Genomic DNA, 12,391 nt, shown 5'->3' on the forward strand with positions numbered 1-12,391 from the left:
CCCTGCCCTCAGCTTTGAAATCCATCTTCGCGGTTTGGCTGTGGCCATGCTTCCCATAGGCTGTTCCCTGCAGCAGGGATATAAGGGCCACCCATCCTTGGGAGACTCAGGGCTCCTCTGATGGCTGGCTTTGCCTCAAGGACACCCTGACAGCCTTGCCGAACCTTCCAGAGGGCAGTCTAGGATGCTCCCTCGTGACCTTCTCTCCCTCACTGGGGCTCAGACTTGCAGCATGGCCTGATGGTTCTCCCAGCCATCTCCGGCTCCCTCCTTCTTTCCTTCCACACAAGCATCTTCCTTAATACAATCCTTGGTCATTTAATCCTGTCTTGACACCTGCTTCTCAGAGGACCTAGATGAACACATTGGCCGCCAGCCCACTCCCCTCTCTTCTGAGCCCTGGCTCCTTCCCACACCATGAAGCACCTCACACGCACGCATGTGGGGCCCGAGGCACCCAGGGCATGGTCCTGTCCACATTCCCCCTTGGCCTGCAGTCTCCTCACCCCATGGCAGTGTGGGGAGTGTGGCAAGAGGGCTAGAGCAGGGGCACAGGGAGCAGGAAGGGGTCCCTCCTGCCCGAGTCTAACGTGCTACTGGCCAGAGGCCTCACCTTCCCTCCGCGCCAGCCTCTTCACCTCCATGGTTCTGTCTCATTTGCCGTGCCTGTGCATGCTTCTGGAACATTCTGTAACCACCTGGGCTCGGGGTGGGGAGGATGTGTTCCTGGCCCTTCATATCTTTGTCTTCTTTCACTAACTCAAGAGTCTGGTGGAGAACAGAGGAAACTGAGGCTCAAAGAGGTCGAGGAAGAGTCCGCACTGGGGTCTTCTGATGCCCACCCCTGGGCTCTCCCATGACATCCCGGCTAGTGGGGGCAATCACGCTGTGTCCCACGACTGCCCTCTGGTCGCGGGAGTGCTCCTCAGTCCTTGGGACATGAATGTGCGTTTCTCCTAATGTCTACAATGGAGCTGCTGCTTTCAACCTTGCAGCAGTCCAACTGGGGAACAGAGGGCAGAGGATGTTGTTCCAGGAGGCCAGCTAGGCTTCAGCCCCTCAGAACTTATCATTATACTTGCAGTCTGGGTAACGGTAGGCAAATCTGGGGTCACAGGTTCTCAGGGGCCTCAAGATGTCCTTCAGCCGGCTGGCGGCCCCAAGGACCTCGGCGTCTGGGCGGGTGTCGTCCCCACACCAAGCAAGGGCAGCGTCTATCTCCTCCTGCACCGGGGAGGGGAACTTCCCCTGGAGAAGTCGAGGCAGCACCTGCCCACACACCAGCACCAGGCTCTGCCTCTCAGGGACGGTGTCACAGGAAGGCAACGCGCCCTGGCAGTCAGAAACCAGGCAGCTAAAGATGTCTTTGTTCTCTCCTGCCCTGGTGGCTGCTTGGTTGCCTAGAAGAGAAACGGGAGATGTTACACATCCTACAGCCTCTTGTCCTTGGGGGAGGCACCACTGCTTAGAACTGTTGGGTGAAGTGGTTTAGTCTCCTAGCCTCTCCTGTCACCAGGAGATTTAGGGCTCGGGGACACAATGGCCCTGCTGAGAAGAACATGGGAGGAACTCTCTCTGCTACAATAGGATGAGGCCTGGGCGTGGAAATCCACTTATCCCCACCAGAAGCTGGGCTTCTAATTGTAAGGCTCACTTCCACATTGTGATTTTCCCATTATTATTACGGAATTAGGGAACTCAGGAAATTACTAGGACCAGTTTCATTTGCTCTTTTTAAATACAAAGTCAGGGGAAAGAAAAGGTAATCCTGTTCTTATGCATTTCGCAGGTTGTAGTGGGACTGACATTCAGTGGTTTACATATCTCGAATATTATGGAATCAGCCTCATTTCTTATAATTTGATTCTTCTTAATAAAGGCAAATCAGGAAATGAATAGTGTTGTTTCATTGGTCTATCTTTGTAGGCCTTCTGATATAAACAAAATCAGAAATTGGAAAAGAAAATCCTCTGTCCTATTATTGGGCTCAGAAAATTTGGTCACTGTTAGAGATTGGGATGTTCAAAGGATTCTAGAACCCTGGATGAGCCTGTGCACACAGTGAGAAACATGATTCCCTCATACACCTCATTGGGTGCCATGCTTTTTAATTTGAAAACTTTATAAAAAGCAAACATCCCAAAATGGATTGTGAAACGTGCCAGTGAATCAGCCAGATATTTAAGTTTCAGATAAAGGGTAAAAGCATCTGATGGGAAAGGTTCTGAGGGGGAGACGGATACAGGCGTTGTGTGTGCTGGGGGGGCAGGGCTGGTCTCCAGGCCACACAGACTAAATTGGACAACAGCAGGTCCCTCGGAGGGTGCAGTCAGGCCACGCCACAATGCAAAATGCCCCCTTGGCCATGGGTAAGGTCAAGTCCAGCTCCCCTTTGGCGATGGAGTTGGAGCAGAGACTCTAAAGGGGGAGTCACACTTTTTACGTGACAGCTAACATCCCCTGAACTTGAGCTGCTCTCGCTATGACACACGGAGACTGGACAGGCCCAATTGTGTGACCCCTGGTCGCCTCTCCTTAGCTCTTGTCACTCTGACTTCCCCTCTGACAGATGCTCAGCCAGGTCCATGCTGGCTACCTTCCTGCTTGTCGATGACGCCCAGTGTGCTGGCATCCCGGATGAACAGATGCCCGTTGTTAAAGATGCCAAACATGCCCGCATCAACGTGGGTGAAGTAGAAGAAGTAGTTCAAATCGTTGCTCCTCAGAGACTCCAGGACACCAAGGAGCTGGTAGGCCAGGTCGGCCGCCTGGTCTGGGGGTGCGCCATAGAATTCCTGCAGCGGGCTGGTGCTGGTGCTGACGAGGAATCTGCCGCAGGAGCCCAGGTACTTGGGCAGCGGCCATCCCTCGGCGCCAGGGAAGATCTGCCAGCCGGGAGGAGGAGGCATCAGAGGATTAGAGAGAAAAAACTCACGGAGACAGCTCTCCCTCTGCCTCTCACCACGAGCACACAGAAAGATCAGCCTTATACAGGCATTCTTCTCAAAACATGTCGGCAAAGTGTCCCTCAACCTTTTTTATACCTCTTGGAACATGGCAATTCTCCCCCACCCCCCGCCCTCCTGCTCTTTTTTAATGGAGAGATTCAGAAAAGGAAGCCTTATTTCCATGCAGTGGGGTGCATTTCAACGGAGTTTCCCCGGAGGTATGAGAACGCTGATGCACTTGCCGATTGTAGATGGTATTCGGGATTCAGGGGAATATGCTTATTTTAAGAGTTGGAGAGTTGAAAAAAATGTGACTAGGTTTTGAGATTTCACAGATACCGCTGCTTAGGAAGAGCCCATGGGGAAAAAAAAAAAGAGAGTCAACTTAAGGCCAATTTAAGCAAAAATATTTTTAAAAATAACAGTGCAGGCACCAGGTTCTGGGATAGGGCAGAATCGTGGAGATGGCCCTCGGAGACTCAAGTTTTAGGAACCACTGCACTGGTCCAACGTCTCCTCCGGGCCTTGGGCGAATCTGCCTGGCTGGGGTAAGTACATACTCACAGATGCTCCCCAACTGACTGGAACCTTCCGACAGCCTAACACTGGTCTAGGGAAGCACGCAGCCCCAGCTGGTCTCCTCCGTCTCCTTGTAAAAGCTCCAAACTTGTGGATGTGTGAGACGAAAAAGAGGAGGGAATCCTGGCTGGCCTTTTCTTGACTATTTATTGAAGCAGCTATATCTAGAATGGTATTTCTTTAAACTATGGGGGAAATGACAGAAACTATAAATACTTAGCACTTTTTGTCTCGTTTTCCTTCTTAAAAAAATGAAGTCATCCCCCTCTCTGATGATTTCCCATGGCCTTCTGCCCATTTTTACCCTCCTGCCACATTGTGACAAACCCTTTCTTGTTTCCCCTGCCTAACGGGGACTTCTCCCACTACGTGCTGTGGAGGGAGGGCCCAGGGCTACTGGCGATGTCTAAATGTCCAGCTGCAGAGTCATCCCCGGGTTGGCGGCAGATCCACGCCATGCCCTTCGCGGGCAGAGCTCAGGGTGGCTGGAGGGTCCCAGCCGAGGCCTCTCAGGAGCCAGGGCTGCCAGTAGCCAGGTTCTGCCACTGCCAAGATTAGGACAACGGGAGAAGACGACCTCTGAGAGTGGAGGACAACCAGCAATTCCTCCTCCTCCTCTCGGATAGAAAATGCCAACGTTACTGGGCGGGTTTTAGCGGAAAGAGCACGGACCCTGAAGTCTGACAGCTCTGGGTTTGGGTTCCACTGCTGACACTGGCTAAGTGACTGTGGCCAAGTCACTTCACATCTCTGAGCCCCACTTACGTCATCTGGGAAAGGGGACAGTAATAATATTCCTATGGGGTTGTCGAGTTGTCCTGAGCATTAAATGAGATGATGATGTCAAACACTGAACACAATGCCTGGCACACAGCAGGTGCTCAATAAATGAGAGCTGTTAGTACCTATTTAGCCGTCATCCTTTTGGCCAATAATATATAATTATATATAATATATATTTAATAACATATAATTAAAATATAACATATATAATATAATTAGAGTTATATATAATATATTATATAATTATTATGTATAATTACATTATGTAATTAATTACAATAATAAATATTAACTGTCTTCATTGTGGCTTCTTCCGCTTCTACCCTCTCCTTTACCTGCACCTTCTCTCTCTCTTCTTCCTTCTCTTCTTCTTCCTCTCCCTCCCCTCCTCCCTCTCCTCCTTTTCTTCCTTTTCTTCCTTCTTCTCCCCCCTTCCTCCTCTTCCTCCCTCCTCCTCTTTCTACTCCTCCTCCTTTTTCTGCTCCTTCCTCCCACTTCCTAGTTTCCTTTATGCCCATTATGTGAGTGTCCTGACTCTTGGAATTTGGGGCAAATGGGTGCAATTGGGCTCCACGTGTTCTATGGATGCTTGTTGACTTGATAAGCAGCTATCTCTGCCACTGGACTGGAAGCTTTATGAAGGCAGGGGCCACCAAGCCTGCCTTGTTGACCAGTGTATCCCCAGGTTCTAGTGCACTCATTTATTTGACCATTCCCCTATTGATGGACATTTAGGTTACTTCCATTTTTTTCTACTTTCCAAGCATAGCTGCAGGGCACATCTCCCTGTGGGTCATTCTTTGGCTATTTCTCCACTTCTTGAGCTTGCTCAAATCTTAATGATCTTTGAGGTACAGGTCAAGGTTTCCTTCCTTCACAAAGCCCTTCAGGGCTGCCTCAGGCAGTGAAGGTGGCCATTGATCCTTGTCACCCCCCACCCCAGCCTTGAGTTCTCACACCTCTTTCCTCTATAGCAACAACAGCACTTTCTCACTGCAGAAGTCAATGGGTATTTACTGAATGCCACACGGGTACAAACATGGGCTGATGCCCCAATGCGGGCAGCAAAGCAGGAGAGAGCTCAACCCAGGGCCAGCCCCCTCAGAGCCTAACTTGAACCCGGTCCCTAGAGGGGCTTTCCGGGGGTCGCTGCGTACCTGTAGGAGGATGGGATGGGCGTTAACAGCCAGCGTGTAGAGCAGACGCAACTTGTCGCGGTCCGTGAAGTGGTCCATGAAGATGCTGCCGGCATCGGCCACCTCAGCGTAGCGCCGGACCACGCGGTCCAGGAGTCGCTGCGACGGACAGCGCAGGAGGGGGCTGGGCAGGCCCTGCGAGAGGGGAAGGGGTGTTGAGCACTCGTGGGGGGCCGGCAGGATCGAGCACGGGCAGGCCCTGCTGGTGTGGGAGATCGCGGGGTTGGGGGCAGATCATCCCTAGGGGGCGTGGCGGGAGGGGGCTGAGCAGGCTACGCGGGGGATGGGGACGGGGGGGGGGGCGGGGGACGAGGCCCCGGGAGCCCAGGAGAAGCGACTGAAGAAATCTACCCGGGGCAGGGTAGGTGGGCACCGGGCAGGCAGCGAGCCCCCGGCAGGCAGGCCTGCGTCTCCACCCACCGTCGCACCTCCGCCCTGCCCTTCCACACAGAGTTAATCTCAGGCTGAATTAATCAGATTGGCCCTCTGCGATCGGCCTTTTCGATTCCTTCCACCATTTCGCTATGATGTCACCACAATTATGACGCTATACATGAGCAGGTTTATATGTGCCGCTTTGTATTCTTGAGATAAAATTGGGAGATATGGACCTAGGCTTATTTTCCATGACCTTCTAGCCCTCCCCTACACCTTCCTCTCCACACTGAACAAAGACAATGAACCTACTAATAAAAGAAAAGAAACATAGCTAAGAACAGGGCCCTGGGGCCCAGTCAGCGGGAATTCAACCCTGGCTCCACACTTACCAGCTAGCTGTGTGACCTTGGACAAGTTACTTGGTCTCTCTGGACCTCGGGTTCCAGTCTAAAGTGAGGGTGCCAGTAATAGCACCCTAAGAGGTCATGAGGATCAAATACGTTAATAGATGTAAAATACTAGAACAGTGTCTGGCGAGCAGTAAGCACTCAGTAAATGCTATCTGCTCTTGCTAAATTAAAAAAGTTTAAACTCCCAGCACAGAGAACAGTGGTGATAGCCAGTGATAGCAATGATAGCAAGAGTCAGGCTTTGTGAGTGAGAACAGGATTTTCAAGTTCCAAGAGGCTGGCTTTAAAGGTCACAAACCAAAGCCTGAAAGACCCAGGGCAGAAAGTGTGTCAACAGCGTGTCTGTAGACCGTGTTTGCAGGCTGCCAGCCTAGCAGAGGCTCTGGCTCAGTGGTCCATTGGGTAGGTGGCTAAGGGCAGTCTCCAGAGCCCTGGCCACTCCAGCGTGAGGTGTATACAGCAGCATAGACCTCTCGAGCTCCCCAGTGGGAACCCAGGAGGGTGGAAGGACCTCTGGGGGCCATGAGGTTGGAGCTTGGAGGTTGGAGAGGGCATGGACAGGCCAACAGGGTGGGATGCCCAACCATTCTGGTTTGCTTGGGACTGAGGGTTTCCTGGGACATGGAGCTTTCAGTGCTAAAACTGGGAAACTGAGATGGTTGGTCACACTACCACAGGGCCACAGCTGGACCATGGCTGTGGGCAGAGTATGCTCCTGCCCCCAGATGAGGACCAGAACAGTCTGGCAGAGGCCAGTGTGGATGCTTGTCGAACTACCACTGGCCAGACACATAGCCTGAGCACCAGGTAAGCCCTGGACTCCCCACGGAGGGAGGGGGCTGGTTGGGATTCTGAAGTGACTGGGCATGATGGGATGTGACTGAGGTTGCCTGATAGTTTAGATGATACTTTCCTCCCCTCAGAGGAGTGGGAGCACAAGAGCTCAGTTCAGGGAGAGAAAATTAAGGAACATTCCATTTTTGTACCTCTGAGTACGTGGTGTCCAATTCATGTGTGCTCCATCCTTTGAGAATGTTTATAGGTGGGAGGAGAGGGGACTAACCCACCAAGTGCCAGACAGTGGGCTGGGCATTTCACGTACAGTAGCTCATTTAATCCTCCCAGGCACCCCTCGAGGTAGGTGCTATTATGAGCCTCATTTTGCAACTGAGGAATTGGAAGTTTGCAGAGTGTAGTAAGGGTTGGAAGGATTGGATTTGGGATTTGAACCTGTTATGGACTGAATGTTTATGTCCCCCTCCCAAGTTCATATGTTGAAACCCTAATCCCCAATGTGATGGTGTTTGGAGATGGGACCTTTAGGAGGTCATGACAGTGGAGCCTTCATGATGGGACTTATAAGAAGAGACGTGAGAGAGCTTGCTTTCTTTCTCTGCTTTCCACCATGTGAGGATACAGCATGAAAACGGGTGTCTGCACACCAGGAAGAGAGCCTTGACCAAGAACCAAATCAGCCATCACCTTGATCTTGGACTTCCCATCCTCCAGAACTGTGAGAAATAAATTTCTGTTGTTTAAGCCTCCCAGTCTATGATATTCTGTTATAGCAGCCTGAGACAGAACCCAATCCATCGGACTCTAATATTCGTGCCTTTTCCCCTGTAATAGGTCTTGCCCCACCCCCAACCCCATAAGCTACCCAGGTGGGGCTCATAGAAGCCTCATAGCTTCTCATGAAGCTATGAGAAGATCTCTTTGCTTCTGATAGTCTTTCCTACACAACCTGAAATTCCACCTTTAGAGATAATCATTGGCAGTCGGGGGAGGTAAGTAATGTCTTCTTGTCTCCAAGAGCAACTCTCAAGTGAAAATACCTCTGGGAGAGATAGGACACTCATTGGCCACAACAACAACAATAATAATAGGCAATAATGATTGAGTGCTTACTATACAACAGGAACTGTTCTAAGCCCCTCACAACTAGTGTATTCTTTCATTTACTCCTCATAGGAACCTAATGAGGTTAGGGACTATTATTGTTCCCATTTTACAGATGGCAATACTGAGATTCAGAGAGATTAAGTGAGTTGCCCCAGGTCACACATACCTAGTATTTGTACCAAGACTGTACACCAGGTGAGAGGTAGGTGGAGCCAGGCAGGACCTGCAGCCTTATCTTTACTGGGAATGTGACCCTGCTGTTACCTGAGATCAGGGCACTCATTCATTCATTCACCCACCAATGTTTGCAGAGACTCTACCAGGACCAGACTGTACTCTAGGCACTGTGGATACGAAGGGGAACAAAACGGGCCCTGCCCTCCCAGGGCCTGTCGGGTGGGGGAGGCATCAAGTGCCCAGCAGTTACCATGTGGTGCAGGGAGAGCTACGACTGGAGTGAGGTCAGGGAGCTAGGGGAGCCTGCGGGAGCAGGGCACCTGCAACTTTTGTAGGCCTTGGTACTTCTGTCTTCATGGACCCCTTCCTCCATAAAAACGTTAAAAATTATATTTTGCAACTGCATTGGTATAAAGACAAATATATTATTTATATTATGTATTCAAACATTTTTTGGACCTAAGAGTTCATTTTTTCTTCTGATTTTAAAAGAAATCAAAACATTTTCATGGGCCCCTCGAAGGCTGCTTGAAAGACAGTGAAATCTAAGCTGAGGCCTGAAGCATGGGTAGAGTGAACCTGCGAAGAGGGTGGGAGGGGATTTTATGCAGAGGGAATAATCCATGCGAAAACCTTGAGATGAGAGAGTATGCTGGAGACTACGAGTAGGTTAGTACTCCTTGAAGCTCGAGCATCACTAGTGAGAGCGGACAGAGAAGAGGCCCCGATAGGAAGGTTGGAGTCGTTTTAAGGAATGTTGATTTTATCCAGAAGGGATGGGGAACCACTGAAGGCTTTAAGCAGGGAAGTGATATGCTCAGATATACATTTTAGGGAAATGATTCTGGGTGCCATGTGGAGCATAGATTCGGAGGAGTGTGGCCAAGACTGCTAGTTACTGACCCCTGGATTTTAGCTAGGCATATGGCTGCCTAGAACAAACTTTCCATTCTTAGTTTCCTTTGCAGCTAAGTGTGGTAATGTGACTAGGTAGTGGTCAATGAGATCTAAGTAGAAATTTCTGAGAAGGGTTTTTAAAGGGAGAGGGTGTATGGTTCTTCACTAGTCTTCCTTCCTGGCTGCAATGTGGAAGCGATGGCTGGTGCTTGGGCAGCCATCTTGGACCAGGGCATGCTAAGGGTTGTGGAGCAGAAGAATGAAAGCTGCCTGGGTGTCTGAGAATCAGGGACCCACTATAGCAGCCCTGGACAGCTATGTATCAGTTTCTTTTATGTAAAAGAGAAGTATATTTTGATCTTGGTTAAGCCACTGTTATTTGGATTTTTTCTCACATGCAATCGAATCTAATCCTAAATGTCACAGAGAGAGTGGAGGCAGGAAGGTCAGTCAGGATGATGCAATGGTGCAGGCGTGAAATGAGAGAATGAAAAGATTTGAAGATAATTGTTGATGGTAGAATCTACAAGTCTTGGTGATTGGCTGAATAGGGGAGGGGGACAAGGAAAAAGGAGGTGTCAGCGATAGTACCCCACATGAGGGTGGACACCAGAGGTATCATTTGCTGAAGTGGTTTTAAAACATGTTCACAAATTCTTTGCCACCCTTCCCATCAAGGGGTGGAGTCCAATTCCCCTCGCCTGGAATATGCACTGGCTTTGGTGACTTGCTTCTCGTGACTGGAACGCTTGCAGGAATGATGCTGCCTGACTTCTGAGCCTCGGCCATGAAAGGTGATACAGCTTCTATCTAGCTCTCTTGTACCCAGCCACCATGCTGTAAGGAAGCCCAGGCCACACAGAGAGAATGCAAGATCCCTGGCTCTCACGCCAGCCGAGTGCATAGCTGACAGCCAGCCCCCACTTGCCAGCCATGTGACTGAGCCATCTCGGAAATGGCTCCTCCAGTGCCATATGGAACCATCCCAGCTGATGCTGCGGGGAGCTTGGTGAGCCTTCCCCACCAAGCCCTGCCCAGATTGCATGAGCAAAATCAATGATTGTTGTTGTTTTAAGCCAGTAAGTTTTGAAGTGGTTTGTTACATCAATAAATAACTGACCTATTTGCTGAGAAGGTTCTGAGCCACCTCGAGAACTATAGCCAGAAAAGGCTTTAAAGACCATCTTGTCCCCCAACCTCCCTTTGTGGTGGAGGCAGCTCCTTTCCAAGGTCCTGCTTGCAGAGCGGGGCTCCATCTACTTCTCTTTGGTGTGTGCTGGCTGAGTGCAAGGCCACAATTATATTGGCCAATGGCAGACAGAATTGGGAAAACAAACATTTCCAATAAAATAATGATTAATTTCAAAGCCAAATACATCCTTTTTGGGGATTTCCCACTGCTTTGGAGTTTCTAAATCACCCCTGCCTTCTGCGTAGGTGGGCGACAGGGCTAACTCACCACCTTCCAACAAAAGGCAAAAGGAAAGCTGAACCCGGGCCCTCTGTTGCTCCTCCCCCTCCATGTCTGGTTTCCTCATCCTCGAATTTCCTGTCTGACGCTATCCCTTAGGGAACCAGCCACCCTGTCAAGGTCTTCATGGTATGGTGCTAGTGCCCGGGCGTTTGCTCTGCTGCACTGTCACTTCCCAGGGGCCTTCTGTGCAGCATGGCCCTGAGAGCAATAGACCACAATCCCTATCAGTCTGTAAAACAGTCAATAAAATTTAGTGGCTCTGTCACTTGATGGTCAGTTTTACCTGTCAGCTTGGTTAGGCTATGGTGCCCAGTTATTCAATCAAACACTAATCTAGGTGTCACAGTGAAGATATTTTGTAGGTGTGGTTAACATCTACGTTCAGTTGACTTTAAGTAAAGGTGATTATCTTTGATAATCTGGGTGGGCCTCATCCAATCAGTTGAAGGGCCTTAAGAGCAGAACTAAGGTTTCCCTGAGGAGGAAGAAATTTCACCTGTGTACTATAGTGTCAGCTCCTGCTCAAGGGTCTCCAGCTTGCTGGCCTGCCCTATGGCTTTTGGACTTGCCAGCCCCCACAATCACATAAGCCAATTCCTTGAAATAAATCTGTTTTTATATATAAATATATAACATTATATTATACGTTATATATAATTATTTTTATAAAATATTTTATACTAATTCATAACCTAGTTTGTATTATTATATTAATTAATAAATTATTAATATATTATATATAATATAATAATATATACATATAATATCATACACACACACACGCACACACAGATTATACACTGGCGTTAAGGGAAAAGCACTTGTTCATCGTGGAAACGGCAGCAGCTGAGACCGGAATCTAGATTTGCTTTCACTTTTGAAGTTTCTTGTGAAATCTGAGTACACAAGACGTAACTTCCTCAATGAGTTGTTTGACCTTCAGATGGCTTTTATCCACTTTCTCAGATGTGTTGGCTCAAAAAATGTTACCAGCAATCAGTAGTGTCCTTACTTAAAGGAGTCTTACCAGAACAGAAGCATAAAAGTTAAATTGTCTAGGGGCCGGCCCTGTGGCTTAGAGGTTAAGTGCGCGCGCTCCGCTACTGGCGACCCTGGTTCGGATCCCGGGCGAGCACCAATGCACCGCTTCTCCGGTCATGCTGAGGCGGCGTCCCACATACAGCAACTAGAAGGATGTGCAACTATGACACACAGCTATCTACTGGGGGTTTGGGGAGAAAAGGGGGTAAAAAAAAAAGGAGGAAGATTGGCAATAGATGTTAGCTCAGGGCCGGTCTTCCTCAGCAAAAAGAGGAGGATTGGCATGGATGTTAGCTCAGGGCTGATCTTCCTCACACACACACAAAAAAGTTAAATTGTCTAGACAAATGATTTCGTGACTCTGATGGAGGTACTTAAAAAGTAAAAGAGCTATGCCTGTTGTTCCTCTCTAGAAGCTAGAGATGAGAGAGTTCATCTATTGGTAGAGCAAGAAGGGGGTTTCCTTCAGAGCAGACCACAACTTAACAGTTGTGTGGCTCTGTTGTGTGGATCTTCAATAATCTTGGCAGAATTGCCCTAGCTCCATCTCAAGTTCCATCTCATGGGTGAGATCTGCCCAGCCTGAGGGTCCCATACGAAGTGGAA

General features: G+C 49.4%; 1 protein-coding gene across 1 annotated transcript in view; it reads right to left on the reverse strand.

Moving 5' to 3' along the window:
* Positions 1–1,050: 1,050 nt before the first annotated feature.
* DIPK2B (divergent protein kinase domain 2B) overlaps positions 1,051–12,391 on the reverse strand; it is a 41,884-nt gene continuing 30,543 nt past the window's right edge. The window contains exons 3-5 of the mRNA XM_058535705.1: positions 5,468–5,641; positions 2,597–2,885; positions 1,051–1,400 (exon numbers count right to left, since the gene is read on the reverse strand). Of these exons, the coding sequence (XP_058391688.1) occupies positions 1,060–1,400; positions 2,597–2,885; positions 5,468–5,641 (804 nt within the window). The 3' untranslated portion in view covers positions 1,051–1,059. The remainder of the gene's footprint in view (positions 1,401–2,596; positions 2,886–5,467; positions 5,642–12,391) is intronic.

The sequence above is a fragment of the Diceros bicornis genome, chromosome X (genome assembly GCF_020826845.1).
Source record: "Diceros bicornis minor isolate mBicDic1 chromosome X, mDicBic1.mat.cur, whole genome shotgun sequence".
NCBI lineage: Eukaryota > Metazoa > Chordata > Mammalia > Perissodactyla > Rhinocerotidae > Diceros > Diceros bicornis.